At 44.5% G+C, this 21,200-nt stretch overlaps 2 protein-coding genes across 2 annotated transcripts; one reads left to right on the forward strand and one right to left on the reverse strand.

Moving 5' to 3' along the window:
- Positions 1–380: 380 nt before the first annotated feature.
- Positions 381–12,182, forward strand: PTS (6-pyruvoyltetrahydropterin synthase). The gene is made up of 6 exons (XM_075281346.1): positions 381–512; positions 4,513–4,592; positions 5,432–5,454; positions 6,311–6,367; positions 7,079–7,149; positions 9,091–12,182. Exons 1-6 carry the CDS (start codon positions 418–420, stop codon positions 9,212–9,214), a joined length of 450 nt encoding a protein of 149 aa, XP_075137447.1. The 5' UTR covers positions 381–417; the 3' UTR covers positions 9,215–12,182.
- A 4,111-nt stretch (positions 12,183–16,293) lies between these two features.
- Positions 16,294–20,922, reverse strand: BET1L (Bet1 golgi vesicular membrane trafficking protein like). Its single transcript, XM_075281421.1, has 4 exons — positions 20,836–20,922; positions 19,584–19,675; positions 19,250–19,306; positions 16,294–16,677 (listed from the first exon to the last, which is right to left on the reverse strand). The coding sequence occupies exons 1-4, from the start codon at positions 20,852–20,854 to the stop codon at positions 16,510–16,512; spliced, it is 336 nt and encodes a 111-aa protein (XP_075137522.1). The 5' UTR covers positions 20,855–20,922; the 3' UTR covers positions 16,294–16,509.
- Positions 20,923–21,200: the final 278 nt, after the last annotated feature.

Here is a 21,200-nt window from a genome sequence, read left to right on the forward strand (position 1 = left end):
AGTATTACCTAAGCACTAAATAGCGGTATTATTTATATTACACTGTAGAGAAGTATTATCTAAGCACTACACCCTGGTGTTATTACATAAGCACTGTAGAGCATTACCTAAGCACTATTATTTATATCACACGTTGGGGTATATTATATGGACACTGCACCCCTCTGTGTAATGGCTTCCCCTTGTATAACACCCTGCAGGCAGCCTTATACCTATAATAACCCCCCCGCACACACCCAATCTTCTCTCTCCACCAGGTAGGGATGGGGTTAACCACTGACATCACTGAGCAGAGTCCGCCGGGAGCCAATCACAATCAGCGCTGCTGCCAGTCCCCTGACGTGTGGCGCCGCCTACCTGTAGTCGGTTCCATCCAGGAGACGGGCAGGAGCGCAGAGCGGATCCCGGGAGCACAGCATGCAGAACGGAGACGTCATGAGAAGCCAACCGCGGCCCCGAGTCATCCAGATCGCCCGCTCCGCGGCCTTCAGCGCCTGCCACCGGCTACACTGGTGAGAGGGAGCTGTGCCCGCTATAGTGCTGCTATAATACATCATATAGTAGTATCACTGCCGTATTATACTGCACTATAGTGTACTGTATTATAGCAATGCAATGAATGCTAAGCTGTTACATAATGCAATCTACAATATTACATTATATTATATCCAGTATATATTACAGCATCACATAAGATTGGATACATATTATACATTATAGTATTATATCAGTATATATTACAGGACCACATATGATTGGATACATATTATACATTATTTAGTATTATATCAGTATATATTACAGTATCACATAAGATTGGATACATATTATACATTATAGTATTATATTAGTATATATTACAGTATCACATAAGATTGGATACATATTATACATTATAGTATTATATCCAGTATATATTCCAGCACCACATAAGATTGGATACATATTATACCTTATAGTATTATATCCAGTATATATTACAGGACCACATAAGATTGGATACATATTATACCTGATTTAGTATTATATACAGTATATATTACAGCACCACATAAGATTGGATACATATTATACCTTATAGTATTATATCAGTATATATTACAGGACCACATAAGATTGGATACATATTATACATGATTTAGTATTATATACAGTATATATTACAGCACCACATAAGATTGGATACATATTATACATTATAGTATTATATCAGTATATATTACAGGACCACATAAGATTGGATACATATTATACATGATTTAGTATTATATACAGTATATATTACAGCACCACATAAGATTGGATACATATTATACCTTATAGTATTATATCAGTATATATTACAGGACCACATATGATTGGATACATATTATACCTTATAGTATTATATCCAGTATATATTACAGGACCACATAAGATTGGATACATATTATACATTATAGTATTATATCAGTATATATTACAGCACCACATAAGATTGGATACATATTATACATGATTTAGTATTATATACAGTATATATTACAGCACCACATAAGATTGGATACATATTATACATTATTTAGTATTATATCCAGTATATATTACAGGACCACATATGATTGGATACATATTATACCTTATAGTATTATATCCAGTATATATTACAGCACCACATACGATTGGATACATATTATACATGATTTAGTATTATATACGGTATATATTACAGGACCACATAAGGTTGGATACATATTATACATTATAGTATTATATCAGTATATATTACAGCACCACATAAGACTGGATACATATTATACATTGTAGTAAATGGCTCATTATATATTTTAGTATAATACATTATTTCACGTGATATTATGGTCTGATAATATTACATTGCATTATTATTCACAAGCACTGTCACTGTTTACACCGCACACCGTCCCCCTGATATGGACGGTATGAAACAGACTGTGTGCGGTGTAAACAGTGAAGGGGTCACGAGCGCTGTGGACTCTGGCGGGATTCGAACTCCGGACTACAGTGCTGTAAGGCTGCAGTGCTAACCATCGGGCTTCTGTGTTGCCCCTAAGTGCTGTGGACTCTTCAAACAGCTGGTCAGTAGGGGTCCTGGTTGCCGGACCCCCACTGTTCTCTTATTGATGTATCCAGGGCTGGCATTGGGGGGCTTCTTTATCAATACCTGAAAAACCTAAATTTAGAATCCGGTAACTAAATTAGGTGGAAGTGATCAGAGAGGCTCTTGGAGGCCCAGGAGAGAGGACTATAAGCAGTCTCATGCGCCTCCCGTTGGCTCTTTGGGAGTCTTCTGGCCTTCTAAATGACATCAGGAATTGCTGAGGTGTCATGTGGGTCACGCCGGCATCTCTGATGTCATTCAGGAGGCCAGAAGAAGATGGAGACCGGTTTGCGTCCCTATTTTGGATCCACATTCACCAACGCCATGGACTCAATAGTAATTTGGCCTAGTCCTCTGCATTGAGTACTGGGCATTGCTTGTATGTTCAGCTTTGGCTATTCTGCTATATACTGTATACTGCTGGGATACTCTACCTCTCTAGTGCCATTCATTCAGCACAGCGCCCCCTCCAGCGCACTCCTGAGTCTCTAGTTCCATCAAATCTCTTCTGAGTTGTTCTACAGCTGTTAGAAAAAATTACAAGAATCTTTACGTATAGTGATGTAACTAGGAACTTAGACAGGCCCCCCGATCGACACTGAAGACCCCGACCAACCAACACCCCCCACACGTACTATTATGTCCCATAGTGGCCCCTGCACACACAATATTATGCCCCATAGTGGCCCCTGCACACAGTATTATGCCCCATAGTGGCCCCTGCACACACAATATTATGCCCATAGTGGCCCCTGCACACAGTATTATGCCCCATAGTGGCCCCTGCACACACAATATTATGCCCATAGTGGCCCCTGCACACAGTATTATGCCCCATAATGGCCCATGTACACACAGTATGATGCCCCATAGTGGCCCCTGCACACAGTATTATGCCCATAGTGGCCCCTGCACACAGTATTATGCCCCATAGTGGCCCCTGCACACAGTATTATGCCCCATAATGGCCCCTGCACACAGTATTATGCCCCATAATGGCCCATGTACACACAGTATGATGCCCCATAGTGGCCCCTGCACACAATATTATGTTCCCCCATTGTGGACACCCATGAACCATTATTATACTCTGGGTTATTGTAAATAATGACCAACCCGCGGGTGGTCTCATCTTCATCTGCCTCCTCCGCTCCCTCTCTATTCCATTCATATCTCCTCCTAATCCCAGAGGGCCAACATATCTGCAACAGTGAAGTGATGAAATATGATCACATCCATGATCCGTATATTGATGAAGCAATTGTCATGTAATTGTCATGTTATCTGTATATGATACAGTATATAGATGACTGTAATTTAATCATGTTAGGGCAGGTTCACATCTGCGCCCGTCTCCGCTTTCGGGTTTCCGTCATCTGGCGGATGGGTTTGCAGAGGTGACCACCGTGAGAGTCTTCTGCCTCTCTGCGGCAAGACCGTTTTAGATACAGATACAAAGTCCTGCATGTCCGGTTAAAAAAAATGGTCTCGCTGTTTGGGGCCCCACTTTGTCTAAAACCGGCCCTGGATGTATCCTGATGTTCATCATCAATAATAGTCTTGCAGGATTCACATCTGCATTCGGGTTTCCGCTCAGGGAGTCCATTAGGGGACCCCCCCCCCCCCCCAAACGGAAACCTATACGCATTAAAAAGCAGTTACCTAAGGAAACCCGCAGACCCCATAGACTATAATGGGGACCGTGTGGTTTCTACTCAAAAAATGCCGAGAGCCAGGACCTGCTTGCAGGACTTTTTTCTCTGCATATTTGATGCAGATAGGGGAACTGAATGGCCCGAACGTAGATGTGAACCGGGCCTTAAGGGTAGCGATATTTGAGTAAGGTAACACGCTTTTGGGAATACAAATCTGATGGAGGATATATTCCCACCTTATGAGACACAAATAAAGTGACCTTTAAGCCCCACGTAGCAAGCCGCAGCCGAAAAGCCATGCGTGAAAGAAATTGGCGGAAACGCATCGCTGTTTTTCTGCAGCGCTTTTCACAGAAAGTCCCCTCCGGTGTCTGTATGTAACCACTAAAACTGCAGTCCGCGGTCCGTGGTTCAGGTCCCCTGACAGGCCTGGACGATGCAGAAGCCAAAGCAAATCTGAAGCGTCAGTAATTCTTCCTTGACTTTGCATTATCCAGGCCTTTGCCCCATCTGATATCTGACAACCATTTTAGGCCACCCTGTGTCTTCTCCTGCATCTTGTGACAGTCTCTAGGCTAGATGAAGAGACTACTGACCTTCTTAACCCATGGATTTAGACATGTTAATTTCACACACGTAGTTGTTGCGTGTGCGTTTTTTTTCTGGGTTTTTTTGGGGGTTTTTTTTTTGCTTTTTTTTTAATAAAATCCTCATTTTACTTCTTATTTTCTGTTTCAGCAATTCTCTAACGGACGAGGAAAATAAAAAGATTTTTGGCAAGTGTAACAATCCAAACGGCCATGGTCACAATTACCGAGGTGAGGAAATCCAAATACTGAACTTGTATGAACGGAGTCTTAGGCCCCTTGCAGATGACCATGGTGTGGGTCCGTGTGCTGTACGTGTATTTCATGGAGAGCACACTGACCCATTCTTTTCTATGAGCCCGTACACATGACCCATGTGCAGGCCAACAGTCTGGGCCGCATCAGATAGGACAGGTCTTATTCCCTTACTTCTGTGGCTCCGATTCATTTAGGTAAAGGAGTCGCGGAAGCACGACCCATGCACGGGGCGGCACATGGAGATATCCCATGCCTTTAATTCACATCAGGCCGGTTGCATAAAAAAGTGAAACGGGTCCCTTCCAAACAAGCCAATCGCATATCGTCCATCTTTGAGCTCCCATAGACTAGAATCTCCAATGTATGAAGTTGAAGAAACCGTATTGGTATTCCTCCGGACGACCATGAGACATGGCGGAGTTTTGACCTATGAACCTCGCTTGTGTAACATCCGCTGTGGTCAAGGCGCAAAATGTGATTTGGCTTGGTAGATGAAAGTGGGATAGTAGAGCAGGTTATGAAAGACACATTATACTTGGCTTATTCTTCAGGAAATGCTTGAAGGACTTGGCGTCAAACACTAGATAAGTGAAGACTGGCAGAATAATGGGTGACATGAAAATTGTGAATAATTCAGGTCATGGGGGGAGGATGAAATTGGTGGTTGAAGAAGGAAATAAGGATGTTTTATGCTGAACACAGCATGAGACGGCAGATGTAGAGCATCCTATTGAGAGGAATCTAGCGGCATCTGCTAGCAATCATACCAGAATTATATAACCTACTCAGTCGCTTGTTTCTGTTCTTTCCAGTGATCGTCACCGTACGAGGAGAAGTAAGTGATTCCTTTTTATGTTCCTTTTTGCAGTATAATGTAGCATGTTTCATACAGTATGGGAGTCCCTACAACCCATGTGCAGATGTGAACCAAGCCTAACACCCCTCCATGATCATAGATTGTAAAGCCAAGTCCATCCAGTTAAAGGGATTCTACCATTAAAACACATTTTTTCTCGTTGACATGTAGGAATAGCCTTAAAAAAGGCTATTCTTCTCCTACCTTTAGATGTCTTCTCCGCGCCGCCGTTCTGTAGAAATCCCGGTTTTCTTGGTATGCAAATGAGTTTTCTCGCAGCACTGGGGGCGTCCCCAATGCTGCGAGAGAACTCTCCAGCAACGCATCTTCTTCAGGAATGGGCTCTTCTTCCGGCGCAGACGGTCAAACTTGTAGGCCTCAGGCAGAGCTGACTGCGCATGCCTGCTGCCACAAGAAAGATGGCCGCTTACTCAGTAAGTAAGCGTCCATTTTCTTGTGGCCTGTGGGCATGCGCCTCTGCTCGAGGCCTACAAGTTTCATCACCCACACTGGAAGAAGACTTGTGAAGAGGACGTTCCTGAAGAAGATGGAGGCGTTGCTGGAGACTTCTCTCGCAGCATTGGGGACGCCCCCAGTGCTGCGAGAGAACTCATTTGCATACTGACGAAAACTGGGATTTCTACGGAACGGCGGGGCAGAGAAGACATCTAAAGGTAGGAGAAGAATAGTCTTTCTTAAGGCTATTCCTACATGTGAACGAGATAAAAATGTGTTTTAATGGTAGAATCCCTTTAAAGACTCTTGCTAACCCCCAAACTTGCTCTTTTCCTTAGAGTTGTCACTCTATCCTCTTGACATAGTGTTTTTTCCTTAGATTGACCCCATCACTGGGATGGTGATGAATCTGACAGACTTGAAGCAGTACATGGAGGTAATGGTCTCTAAGGGTTTTATGTTAGTAGGGTTTGGAATATTACATAGCTTACACTGTATATGGAGGGTTAACCACAAAGGTTTAGACTATGGCGAGATGACAATATGTGTTAGTACACATGATGGAAACGCAGTGTCTGTTCAGCGCTGCCCCAACGTTAACTGCAGCCATGGTCACTGCCTCCGAAATCCTGACCCGCTGATACACATCCTGAACATGCCCCAGTGTTAAACTTCACCCAGTCCTGTCCCAACTCTGCCCTCTCCCTTCCAACTACAGAGACCCATCTAGCAGGTGGGTCAGCAGTGATGCCCCTAGAGGCAAAACTACTTACTGCATCATATTTCTGGGTTAATTCTGGAGAACCCCTTTAAGGTATGGGAGTATAGATGTGAGGAGTGCTGCCTTCTATGGGATACTTGCTCGCTATGAGCTCGGGATACACAGGACTTCTCTCATTCTGTGTAGTTTGGTGGAACTTTTAGTCCGTTCCCTCTTTCTATAATGCACCCGTCCCATAAAATATCCACTTGTATACATTGCCATGCCACACCTTTTCCTCTACTGTTCTCTACCAGAGCTTCTCTATATGGGGGATATCTTACTGATTTAGGAAATAGTTGAATTTGTTAGATTCTGTATAATCCCCTATGGGGGTCAGGTTCTGTTTAGTTCCCAATAACTGAATGACTGTCAATCCCTCTACAGGAGGCCATTATGGTTCCTTTGGACCATAAAAATTTGGACCGTGATGTTCCCTTCTTCAAAACTGTCGTAAGGTGGGTAACAAAGCGATTATTCTATAGAAGCTGCCTCAATTTGGTTCTATCTATTTAAGATCCAGACTCGCAGTGGCCTATGATCAGCCCTTTGTAGCGCAGTGTACAGAGCCGGAGGAGAAGAATAGGAGTGAATGGGAGTTTAGCTGTACACTGCGCTCCAAATGGCTGCGGAAAAAAACTGTCTATTAGGCTGAGGCCTCACAGCAAAAAAGCGCTGTGGGAAAAAACGCTGCGGCAACACATCGCCGTTCTTCCCACAGCACATTAGATAATAAGTTCGTAGAAGTTTCCTCTGCAGACTTAATTTCAATTTGCAACTATACTGCTCAGTAATGCTGAGTAATGTATTCCATACTGCAGCTGCTTATGATGCTTACCTTTCATTCACATATGCGTTTGGTATTCTGTTCGGGGAGTCCGCTGAACAGACTAGCGAACGCAACTGCAAGCGCTGTGCAGTAAAAGCACACAGACCCCATAGACTATAATGGTGTCAGTGTGCTTGCCGCACGCTGCCCGCACGAAGCATGCGGACAGGAAAGTAGATTGTGAACTACTTTCCTGTCTGCACGTTCCCTGCGGAGATCTGGTGGCAAGCGCACGGACCCCACTATAGTCTATGGGGTCCATGTGCTTTCTCTGGCACATCGCTTGCAGTTGCGTATGGTAGTCCGTTTGGGGGTGGGGGGGAGAATGGTTTCTCATGCGGACTCCACTGGACGGAATAGCAACGCAGATGTGAACGAGGCCTTAGCTGTGAGTGCTGTATGGAAGACACCATAACAGCTAATCTTCAACCAAGGAAAACTGACCAACAGGGAGCCTTCATAGGGAACAATTGGCAATCCTACTAATATTATAAATGTGAAAGTTTGTGTGTTTGGATGTTTGTTCCTCAATCACACCTACATGGGCAAACGGATTTGTCTGAAAATGCCCGGTGCTTCTCACGGTTCAGTTCGCTGCAGGACATGGTACGCTGTAGGACCTGGGATGACGACATCCCAGCCCTTTCAGCAGCTCACCTCATTGGGTGCCGCTTCTCTATGTGGGCAGAGTTATTGTCCGGCCGCCGTCCACACCAACATGGCGTCTCTGAGAGCTCCAGAGCGTCCTGCACAAGGGCTTCTACTCTGGGGCAGCGACAAGTCCATACGCTGCCCTACCTGTGTGGCCTCACCACGAGACCGCAGTACTCTGCCATCTCTGGACACTACAAGTCAGAACATCGGTGAACGGGAAGCTTAGGGTGTGGTGAGGACGGGGCCACAGGTTGGTGGGGGAAAAGGGACACACAGTCGGCAGGGTCTGGTGGGGGGAAAAGGGGGCACGGGGTAGGAGGAAGGAGTGACCACATGGGGAAGCGGGTAGGGACAAAGGGGGGTGGTGGGCGCCAGGAGGGAGAGGAGGTAAAGAGTTACAGCGGGCCGCAGGGTGGGGGGGCATGGGTTTGGTAAGACGGGGGCATGGAGTAGGTAACACGAGAGAAGGGGGTTAGGGGGAGAAGGGGGCACGTTCCTGGGGGGCAAAGGAGCACTGGGTAGGAGGAAGGAGTGACCACATGGGGAAGCGGGTAGGGAGAAAGGGAGGTGGCGGGCGCCAGGAAGGAGAGGAGGTAAACACTTCCAGCGGGCCGCAGGGTAGGCCCCGAGGGTCCATGGACCCACAGGTGTAGGAAGGGCCCACTGTGAACACAAGGCAAAGGAACCTTTGCCTGTGCACCGCTCCAGGTGGGTCCCGCAGGGGGTCAGGGTTCCGCGGACGAAGTCGCGGGTAAAAGCTAGTAGTCCTATAATAGTCACTTGAAACAACATCTCCTCCACAGGCCCTGCACAAGATATAACATTGTGGACTCTGCTTTGAGAAAATAAAATCTAAGATTGTGTATTACTGTATATAAGATTATGTGCCAGATTAAAGAACTCTATTTCATTCCAGTTCTGTGGAGAACCTGACTGTATTTATTTGGGACGGCCTGAACAAGAGGCTTCCACCAGGACTACTGTACGAAGTGTGCGTGCATGAGACAGACTGCAACAGCGCCACATATAGAGGGGAGTGAATCTGCACCTCCAATTCCCCCCGAGTCCAGGAGGCTGCCTTTAAGTACATGGAATTTAGCTCCACCGGCAATCCGTGCACGAGCTCCTCTCCTGCCTGTAACCTATGAGCTCCTCTCAGTGAGCTACAAATGACTCGTATCTTTTCCTATACGACTTATTACTGGTCCAGAGTGTTTCAGTACCCAATGTAGCGATATTCTAGAAAATGTCATTTATACCTGTAAGTATTTTCATGGTGAAAGTATATTTTGCAGAGAAATAGTATAACAAAAGATTTCCGTAACATTTCTATATATTTTATTATGATAGAGCTGCAGTATTCGTATTACATGCGCGCTGTGCAGATATATATATTCAGTATTATTATTGTATAATAGGTTTAAGCACCAGGTCCCCAATATTAACCTATCCTCATCTTTGTCGCCATGGACAGCAGAACATTATGTATTGTTCTGGGCTCTTAATGCTGCGCCGCTGATACATGCTAATGTGAACATCGTATGGTCTGAGCTTATTTTGCTCAGATATACACTGTTATTCGCCTTAGCATGTGTCAGCGGCGTATCTTTAAGGGCTAAGGGCCCCTTCACACGGCATAAGTGCGCCGCTCATTTAGACACGTATACACGTGTCCGAGCGTGACGCTTCAAAACAGAGCCCATTGATTTAAATAGGAAGCGTGTATATGCCGATACACGCGCGCTTCCCATTGAAATCAGTGGACACTGTTTTGAATTGTGTATACGTGTCTAAATGAGCGGCGCGTTTACGCTGCGTGAAGGGGCCCTAATAGTAGGGGGTTACCTAAACTTATTTAAAGGGATACTCTGGACAAACCTGGTATGGTGTGTTATACATAGTGCATGATGTAAAAGGCTGAAGGACGGGCCGCAACCGAAACACGTTGCAGTTTTCCCCGCAGCAACTTTCTGTTTCAATTTTACCTATAGGGAAACCGCCACCATTTGCCTTAGGTATTACTGATATGCTGCAATTTCCAAAGACGACCGCATTTCCACTGCACGTATATTTCTGCAATGTGTGGATGGGATTCGCTAGAATCTCATCCACTTTGCAGGGACTGTGGGGTTCAGGCCTTGCACACGACCGTATGTATGGTCAGTGTGCTATGCAGGTTTTTCCCAGATAGTACACTGACCCGTTCATTTCTATGGGCCCGTACATATTACCATGAATTACACTGTCACAAGTGCGGGCCACAAAATATGGAACGGGTCCTAGGTCTGATGTTGCAGCCCTGCTTCTGCGGTTCCTATTCATTGAATGAAAGAGGCTGCGGGTGCACGGGCGGAACTTGGGGGACATCCATGTGTCCCGCGTGCGCTGCCCTGTGCCGTTCATTAATGGCAACCACTTAGCACATGGTCGTGTGCAAGCGGCTTTAAAGTACAGGCAATAGTGAAATAGTATCATGAACTTCCCACCACCATTCTCCCTCCATGTGTTAGTCAATAGCAGGTCCTGTGACATGTCATATCCTACCAAGCAAATGCAGCGGATTGGGAAGAACTGATATAACAAGTTATAGGGCGGTAAAGATTTGTATTCCCCATGCTGGATCTATTTTCTGTCACTGTGTCGAGCCATTCCTCTGTTATTCCTCCTGGTAATATATGAATGTCCCCATGACCCTACACTTGTCCAGTGAGTGTCATATCAGTATTCATGCCCCATGAAGAATTGGTTATTGATTTGATTTTTTTATATCTCTTTTTCTTGTTTTTGCCTCAACACCACGTGACATCCTATTACACAATGATATCAGGGGGGAGGGAGCGTGAAGGAGGCCAACGGAGACTCTGACGCAATATACATCAGACACTAAGGCGGGTGAAACATCGATTTCATGATTCTGATGAAAATTACACTTCGAAATAAGCAATAAATCGATTTAATTCAGTGAATTGTCCAGCCCTAATTGTAACGAACACATCGGCTTGGTCATAAGATTCAGTGGGAATGAGAGAGGAGCGGCACAGAGCAGGGACAGGAATACAATACAATTATGTACTATAACAGATCATTCTAAATCATCTGTCATGTATAACTGCATTGTGATGTTCCTCTGTTACTCCTACTGGAAATTAATGAATAAATTGATACCTGGGTGCTACCATTTGTGCAACCCTCTCCATTCAATACTGTCAATATTAGACTATGTAGGGATGCATCTTTTTGACAAGAGGAATGGTAACGCCCAGTTGTCAATTTATTCTGAGATTTCTAAGAGTAATAACAGAGGGAACAACACTGATGAGCCTGCGCAGGGGACGGGGAGTGCACTTGGGCTGCTCCTATTCACGGAACAGACACCGCAGCCCATCCACTGTAGGGTGGAGGTTCCTGGACATTGTAGCGCCACCTCTGGTACTACAATAGGAGCCGCCTGCACAGCCTTCCCCTTACTGCACCAGTTTCAGCGGCTACAAGTTGATCTGTACAGGGTCAGAAGTATGAAAACTATATTTGGGGCCAGAAATACACTTTAAACCTCTGTCAGTGTTTTACTTTTTCCTGTTCTTTATGTATTACTTTAAGTGTGTCCGAAAAATTGTGTAAAAAAAAAAATAAAAATTGTCCAGAAAATGTGCAGATTTTTTTGCATTATCACAAGTATTAATAAAAGTAAGGAAAAAAAAAATTGGTAACTTACTGTATTAGTGCTGACCTGGATGTCAAGCAGGGGATTCGCTGACGTGTAGAGCTGCTACAATGATATTGCTGGCGAAATATATAAATATATATATATATATATATATATATATATATATATATATATATATTCCGTCCATATGAGTGAGCAGACATAAATGAACACTCCAGCCGTGGTCCTGGAGATGAACACATGGGGGCAGAATTCCAGATCTATATGAGCATTACATATGGATATAAAGCTAAAGGACCCAATTAATATACAGATCACTATACAATGTATGTCTGTATCTGCAACCAAATAAATATTGAATATTTTAGCAATTAAATATAGTTTTTGTTTTGTTTTTCTCTATTTTCTGATCTGATTCCATTGGACACAATGTACAGAAAAAGGAAATTATTATTTTTTAATGTAAGATATAGCGCCACTCTGGTCCATGGATTGTGTCTGGTACTGCAGCTCATACCCTATTGAAAGGAATGAAGCTATAGTATTAGGCACAGCCTGTTGACAAGAAAGTTGCTGATCCTGGAAATTTGTTTCCAGGGCCGGGACGCACAGAGTGTCACATGATGTTACCACAATATGACGTTGCGAAAAAATAATCCAATCCTGCAGGGTTTTGTTTTTACTTTGCAAACTTTCCAGAAAATACTTCAGTGCTCATGTTATGTTTAATGGGTGTCGCAACTCTTAAAGAGAACTTGTCATCAAAATTATGTACCCAAACCCATCAGCAGTAGCCAACAGGGCATCTGTCCTTGTGCCCAATGAGTTCTGCCTCTATCTATCTATCTCCTATCTATCTATCTATCTATCTATCTCCTATCTATCTATCTATCTATCTATCTACAGTCCTATGAAAAAGTTTGTGCCCCCCTATTAATCTTAATCATTTTTAGTTCTAAATATTTTGGTGTTTGCAACAGCCATTTCAGTTTGATATATCTAATAACTGATGGACACAGTAATATTTCAGGATTGAAATGAGGTTTATTGTACTAACAGAAAATGTGCAATATGCATTAAACCAAAATTTGACCGGTGCAAAAGTATGGGCACCTCAACAGAAAAGTGACATTAATATTTAGTAGCTCCTCCTTTTGCAAAGATAACAGCCTCTAGTCGCTTCCTGTAGCTTTTAATCAGTTCCTGGATCCTGGATGAAGGTATTTTGGACCATTCCTCTTTACAAAACAATTCAAGTTCAGTTAAGTTTGATGGTCGCCGAGCATGGACAGCCCGCTCTCAAATGATCTGAAAACAAAGATTGTTCAACATAGTTGTTCAGGGGAAGGATACAAAAAGTTGTCTCAGAGATTTAACCTGTCAGTTTCCACTGTGAGGAACATAGTAAGGAAATGGAAGACCACAGGGACAGTTCTTGTTAAGCCCAGAAGTGGCAGGCCAAGAAAAATATCAGAAAGGCAGAGAAGAAGAATGGTGAGAAGAGTCAAGGACAATCCACAGACCACCTCCAAAGAGCTGCAGCATCATCTTGCTGCAGATGGTGTCACTGTGCATCGGGCAACATAACAGCGCACTTTGCACAAGGAGAAGCTGTATGGGAGAGAGATGAGAAAGAAGCCGTTTCTGCAAGCACACTACAAACAGAGTCGCCTGAGCTATGCAAAAGCACATTTGGACAAGCCAGCTTCATTTTGGAAGAAGGTCCTGTGGACTGATGAAACAAAGATTGAGTTGTTTGGTCATACAAAAGGCGTTATGCATGGCGTCCAGAAAAAACAGCATTTCAAGAAAAACACATGCTACCCACTGTAAATTTGGTGGAGGTTCCATCATGCTTTGGGGCTGTGTGGCCAATGCCGGCACCAGGAATCTTGTTAAAGTTGAGGGTCGCATGGATTCCACTCAGTATCAGCAGATTCTTGAGAATAATGTTCAAAAATCAGTGACGAAGTTGAAGTTACGCCGGGGATGGATATTTCAGCAAGACAATGATCCAAAACACCGCTCCAAATCCTCAGGCATTCATGCAGAGGAACAATTACAATGCTCTGGAATGGCCATCCCAGTCCCCAGACCTGAATATCATTGAACATCTGTGGGATGATTTGAGAGCGGGCTGTCCATGCTCGGCCACCATCAAACTTAACTGAACTTGAATTGTTTTGTAAAGAGGAATGGTCCAAAATACCTTCATCCAGGATCCAGGAACTGATTAAAAGCTACAGGAAGCGACTAGAGGCTGTTATCTTTGCAAAAGAAGGAGCTACTAAATATTAATGTCACTTTTCTGTTGAGGTGCCCATACTTTTGCACCGGTCAAATTTTGGTTTAATGCATATTGCACATTTTCTGTTAGTACAATAAACCTCATTTCAATCCTGAAATATTACTGTGTCCATCAGTTATTAGATATATCAAACTGAAATGGCTGCTGCAAACACCAAAATATTTAGAACTAAAAATGATTAAGATTAATAGGGGTGCCCAAACTTTTTCATAGGACTGTATCTATCTATGATAGTAAAGATTATAGATAGACACACACATCACAGTCAAAAATAAATGGAAGCATTTCATCAGGAATGTTATAAAATTATATTTACATAGAAGTTGTCAGGTTTTACGTGTCTATAGATTTATAATATACTTTAATTATCATTTCCCACCAATCTGCCTATTTATTAAAAACATATTAAGGCTGAGGCCACACGTTGCAGAAAAGCCATGTAGGTTGTAGTAGATTTTGAGACTGTTTCTTAAGCCAAAGCCAAGAGTGACTTCCCAGCTCCTTGCAGACGCCCGTGTTGTGGGTCGGTGTATATCTGTGTATGTCATGGAGAGTACATGTGATCGTAATTTTCATGGTCCTGTGTGCGGGCCGACAGTCCGGGCCACATCAGATAGGACAGGTCCTATTTTGCGGCCTGTGCTTCTGTCGCTACTAATCATTTAATGACAGGAGCTGCAGAAGCGCGGGCCGTGCAAAGATGGCACATCAGAACATCCGTGTGTAGCCCGTGCTTTTAAATCACGTCAGGCCATTGCAGCACGGTCGTCTGTAACCGGCCTGAGAGGAAAAGAAACGATAAAGGGAATCTCTTATACTTATCCCTCCTGCTAATCCTGGCTTTGGCTTTAAAAAACCAACATGTGGCTTCTGCCTAAGGACTCTTTCCCACTGACGTGTGGGACAAACTTGTGGTGCAAATGGCAAACACCATTTTCTTTTCTTGTCTACTTATGGACGTCATGTTTTGCTCAGGTGATTGCTGAAAAATAAAGCATCCTTTTTTTTCCCTGCAGGCACATATAGATGGCAGATGGATATACACTTGGATGTGCAAGGTCTGCAAGAACTGATAGTGTGAAAGCAGCCTGAGGGTTGGTTCACATCTGCATTTGGTAATCTGTTCGGGGAGTCTGCATGGGGACCCCCCGAACTGACTACTGAAAGCAATGGCAAGTGGTGTGCAGTGAAAGCACACGGACCCCATAGACTATAATGGGGTCCGTGTGCTTTCACTAAACACCTCTTGCCAGTGCGTTCGGTAGACCATTCGGGGGAAAGGGTCCCCATGCGGACTCTCCGACCGGATTACAAAACGCAGATGTGAACCAACCCTGAGGCTGAAGACACACTAAGTTTTTGATGCAGATTTTGCTGTGATTTGAGCCAAAGCCTGGACTGGATTCATCTGGAAGGAGAGATAAGAGTTTCCTATATATTTCCCATTCTTGTTGAATCCACTCCAGAAAAAAAAAAAGTGGCAAAATCAGAAGGAAAAAAATATATATATATATGAAGAGCTCAACAGAAAAATGGCCTAAGTCCAAAAATCAATATTGTGAGACAAACGAAATTTAAAGTTTTAGCCTAAAGCAAACGGGCATTATTGTGGAATATATCTATCCAATGTAATCAGCTAATGAACACCGTTAATCCTAATCATAAATTGTATTATTTATTAAAAAAAATTGCAGCTTCATGTATAAATATTATTTATTTAATATTATTAATTAATTACTACTATTATTAAACGATGAAGAATAATAATTACCTGCCTCCCTTTTCGGCGCTAAATATGTGCAAAAGTCGATTTAGAGCCTTTTAAACAATAAGACAAAGTTTTTACACTAATATAAACAACAGAGCGGAAGTCACGATTTCAATGAAAAAATGACCAACGAGAGTGAAGTAAGTAAGTTTGTATTGGACTTAGGCCATTATTCCATTGAATGTAAATTCTTCTGCATTGAAATATATGGACTTAGGTAATTAATCCTAGGTACCTTGTAAACCCAATGCATAGAACGAGGTACAAAGAAGCTTTCTAGGTAATAATTTGAAATATGACAAAATGTGGACTTAGGCCATTTTTCCGTTGAGCTCTTCATATATATATATATATATATATATATATATATATATATATATATATATATATATATATATATATATATATATATATAATTCAATGCGTGTCTTCAGTGTAAGGTCAATCTACAATCCTAGCTGTTAATATTAAATCTTTTTAAAGTGCCAAGATCCTCTTCAGCTTTCATACCAAGCCATAGGCCCAGCCATGGGGTGGGTCGCTGAGTGTCTGTAGATAATCATTGTCTTTCCACATAAAGGGTTAATGAGCATCACGTGCTGGCCCGCGATACAAGGTAATACAGGACGAAGAAGAGTCCCACCAGCCCGGCTGATACGTAGCACAGGAGCTTGCGATTATCCCGTCCAGAACGAGCCATCCCTGTGAATCGCTTCACGCTGCCGCTCAGGAGGCCGGTCACACTCATAAAATCTGAGTCCTGGAGGAGGAGGAAAGCACAACAGTGATGTTCTCAGAATTGGGGCATGTTGTAGTTATGGGGAAACCAACATGTATTCAAAAAACTCCTAAAAAAACCTGTATACAGTAGTCAGCACACACAGGGTTAAAGAGGACCTTTCATCAACTCCAGTTCTTAACACACTAACAAACACTGCTCCATCGATTCTGGCACCGTTGGAATTATTTCTCTAGCCCCCACCATTCCTGAACAATCAATGCTCTTCGTTTTGGTGCCTGATATACCATTTAGGCTCTGTACTGTCAGGAGGGCAGTGTCGGGTAGGATCAGACAAGGGGGTGTGACCCTGCGCTCTGACACCGGCTGCCTCTGATTACAGCTCTGAATCACGCCCGCTGTCTGACACCTCCCATCTGACAGTAAAGAGTGGAAATGGCATATCAAGCCCGTATTGCTTGGGAACGGTGGGGGCTAGAGAAAATATTCCAACTGTGCCGGAGTCAGTGGAGCGACACCTATTAAATGGCGATTTCTAGTGTTGAAGTGTCGCTGTCTATTATCTTTGTCTACTTGTGATCCTGCAGATACAGACAGTCATCCATAACAAGCATTCTGGTCATAAGTCAGGAAGGGGGGAAATAAAGGTATTGTCCAGAATCTTATAAAAGGATTAGAGATGAGCGAACACTATTTGAAACAGCCGTTTCGAATAGCACGCTCCCATAGAAATAAATGGAAGCGGCCGGCACGCAGACTTTGCAGGCAGCTGGCCGCTTAACCCCCCCCCCCCCCCCCCGTGCCGGCTACATCCATTCATTTCTATGGGAGCGTGCTATTCGAAACGGCTGTTTCAAATAGTGTTCGCTCATCTCTAAAAAGGATCTGTTCTTTTCCCAAATAGTGTCCTATTATAGGTTGGACTTGATGGACTAATGTCTTTATCCAACCTCATCTACTATGTAACTATGTAATGGGGTGTTTGGTACTGAAACTCATCCCTATTTTTCAGATTCTGGACAGTCCCTTTAAGAATGACTAGACCAAGGGTCGGCAACCTTCGGCTCTCCAGCTGCTGTGAAACTACAACTCCCATCATGCTCCATTCACTTCCATGGCAGCTCCAAAAACACCAGAGCAGGTATGCATGCTGGGAGTTGTAGTTTTACAATAGCTGCAGTGACGAAGGTTGCCGACCCCTGGACTAGAGGAGCACACACATTCTTGTAAGCGTTCCTCTTCTCATCCTAGAGATACATGTTGGGAATCGCCATCCTAATTTAAAACAGACAAGACCGTTCATTTTTTTCACATCTGTCTCGCGTCTGCCTTCAGTTTATTGAAGAAAACGGACAAAGATGGGACATTCTAGTTTGTCACATCTGAATAGACATTTCTTTCATGCATTATTCTGCCCAGTGGCGTAACTAGGAATGGCGGGGCCCCGTGGTGAACTTTTTGACATGCCCCCCACCCCCGACCAACGACTTTGACCGACCCCCTCCTACACATTCTATTATCCCTCATAGTGGCCCCTGCACACAGTATCATGCCCCATAGTGGCCCCTGCACACAGTATCATCCCCCATAGTGGCCCCTGCACACAGTATCATCCCCCATAGTGGCCCCTGCACACAGTATCATCCCCCATAGTGGCCCCTGCACACAGTATCATCCCCCATAGTGGCCCCTGCACACAGTATCATCCCCCATAGTGGCCCCTGCACACAGTATCATCCCCCATAGTGGCCCCTGCACACAGTATCATCCCCCATAGTGGCCCCTGCACACAGTATCATCCCCCATAGTGGCCCCTGCACACAGTATCATCCCCCATAGTGGCCCCTGCACACAGTATCATCCCCCATAGTGGCCCCTGCACACAGTATCATCCCCCATAGTGGCCCCTGCACACAGTATCATCCCCCATAGTGGCCCCTGCACACAGTATCATCCCCCATAGTGGCCCCTGCACACATTATTATCCCCAATAGTGGCCCCTGCACACAGTATTATGTCCCACTGTGGACACCCATAAACAATTATTATACTTTGGGGTGTTTTCAGACCCCAGAGTATAATAATTGGAGACCCAGGGGAATAAAAACATAAAAAACTACTGTTTCTTACCTGTCCCCCGGTCGCTGTCGGCCTCCGCTGCCGTCCTTCTGCAACAACATCGGACGTCACATGACCCGGGACGTCAGACAACAAGGAAGGAGGCCTGGTAGGATCGTGGAGAGGTAAGTAACACTGTTTGTTAGGTTTCTTACCTCTCCTGGTCCGCCAATCATTATACTCGGGGGTCCGAAAAGACCCCCGAGTATAATGATAGCAGCGGTAGCGGCTGTCACCAGGCCCCTAATGTCCCAGGCCCTGTGGCAGCTGCCTCTGCTGCTATGGCGGTAGTTACGCCACTGATTCTGCCTCAAAACAAGGCAACTAAAAGGAGAGCGTAGACTAGACAGTGTAAAAAATACACCAGATTTATCATCCAGCATCAGGCACTGTGATAAATCTGGTGTATTAGATGGCCTGTCTATTAGTAAATCTGGGCCAAAAACGAACCATTCCCAGTCTGTGATAAACTCACCATTCCGTCCAGGTACTGGTTATGATCGTCCGCTTCTCTGTCAATGTCCAGCGCAAGCTGTAGGAAACCACAAGTCACAAATCACTATGGAAGTAACACCTATGTACACAGTATATACAATGTCTAATATCTGCTGGTGTCAAAATCATCATGTTTTCTTGCACAACCCCTTAACCATGTACATATCCCTTGTCCAATTGTGCCATGTCTATCTATCAATGACACCAGCACGGCAGGAATGGCCACAGTCTGTATAATGGCAGCCAAGTATTTCCAGTCGACGGCGCCTCACGTGTCGGTCACAGTCTGCACGAGCTGTATCCATAACGCTCACCGATTTCAGCCGGGTCACTTTGGAGGAGAGATTGTCTGCGAGACGTTTGTTCTCTTCATCGAGCATCTCGTCCACCGCTCCTGTATTGGAACCTGCGGGCAAAGAAAGGGTTAAAGGGGGCTTCCAGGAAAGGTTTCTATATTATATATATATATATAGTATATAGTATATGAACCACAGGTTTCCAGGCTGGTTCTGACCCCAGGTCACGTGATCAGAACCGGCACCAGCCTCCACCTTCTCCCTCCGCTCCTGCCTGTACTCTCCTAATGATGGATTCCTAGTAGTCAATATGGCGGAGGAGACGGCGCAACTCACGAGTCAGGTGCAAATTACAATCACATAACCCGGGGTAGGAACCAGCTGGGAAACATGTTAATCATGGGGAAAGTAAATATCGAAACGCTCCCCCCCCAATTTAAAGGGGTTTTCTGTCCCCAAATCATGTTTTCATACTGATGACCTATCCACAAGACAGGTAATGAGTATGTGATGTCTTGGGGGGTCCAACACTGTTTCGGCAGAGTCTGGACAATGGAATATAAAGCAGTGGATGGGAAGCCTGTACAGGAACCACTGCACTGCTCTGGAACCGCCACAAGAGAGTGGATGGCGCTGCTGTGCTCCTCCTATTACATACCTGTCAGTGTCAGAGGTCACCCGTGAGGTCTACAGGACCCTATAGATATGTGTATGGCATGTTCGGCGCCTCTATATGTACAAGCTTGTGATCCAACATCCAACATGTCTAATATTTCGATTCACTGGCAGGTTTGTCACGGTCACATGACCACATTCACCCTGACACTGTGAACTTTGGCCTCTAGTTTAGTGACCCCCACATTAATGTCACTTGTGATCGAGCGGCCGCCATCATGGTGTCATTAGCTCCGATCCCCATCACAATGACACGTCCATGGTGACCGATGACATCATTCAAGTTTAGGACAGAGCCATCCGAGTGTCAGATCAGTGAGATCCGGGATTGCAGGGACCCCCAACAATAAGACTCCTCTCTGCTGGGGAACCACAACCCCCAGCAGGCTCCTATAGTCACAGCATACTAGGACATGTAGTCTGGCACCTGTATTGCAGTAACCAGCACCTACCACCTCAGTATGGGGTCAGTAGTGATCCCAACCTTACATGACAGAATTAACCCTTTCCTCACGAGCCTGCCGCATACAAGTCTACAGTCCGCTGCCCCCCCACACACTAAACAACCACTACCCCGGTGTATACAGCACAGTACCTCTGCCCCAGTCCGCCATCTTTGTTTCCTTCCGCTAAGTGAGCTGGCAGGATCTGCGACGTCACATTCCCGGCCCCCGGCTCTGACGTCACTCACGAGAGGCGGAAACTTTGAACGTCAAATACAAAAGCCACGCCCCGTATGTAAAAGCAACGCGTTTCATTGTTATGGCTACGAGTGTGAGGGAGATCTGTAATAGCTCACTGCTTCCCCCTGCTGGCCGTGTCATGAATAGACTTCCATTACTTCAAATGGCAAAGGAGGAAAAATTTACAAAAATTTTCAGTGTTACCTTCTCTACCTGTCCAGACAATAAAGACATGTCACAGTGTTCTACTAAATCGTCTGCGAATATATTATTGTAT

Source organism: Leptodactylus fuscus, chromosome 7, assembly GCF_031893055.1.
Source record: "Leptodactylus fuscus isolate aLepFus1 chromosome 7, aLepFus1.hap2, whole genome shotgun sequence".
Taxonomy (NCBI): domain Eukaryota; kingdom Metazoa; phylum Chordata; class Amphibia; order Anura; family Leptodactylidae; genus Leptodactylus; species Leptodactylus fuscus.

Bases quoted from the DNA above. Each gene is read 5' to 3' on its own strand.
- BET1L (XM_075281421.1), bottom strand. The intron at 19,307-19,583 runs GTGAGCGTTATG...GGTTTCCTACAG, and splicing joins AAGTGACCCGGCTGAAATCG to CTTGCGCTGGACATTGACAG. The intron at 16,678-19,249 runs GTGAGTTTATCA...CTCCTCCTCCAG, and splicing joins ACCAGTACCTGGACGGAATG to GACTCAGATTTTATGAGTGT.
- PTS (XM_075281346.1), top strand. From the start codon at position 418: ATGCAGAACGGAGACGTCATGAGAAGCCAACCGCGGCCCCGAGTCATC. The intron at 513-4,512 runs GTGAGAGGGAGC...TTTCTGTTTCAG, and splicing joins GCCTGCCACCGGCTACACTG to CAATTCTCTAACGGACGAGG. The intron at 4,593-5,431 runs GTGAGGAAATCC...TGTTCTTTCCAG, and splicing joins CCATGGTCACAATTACCGAG to TGATCGTCACCGTACGAGGA.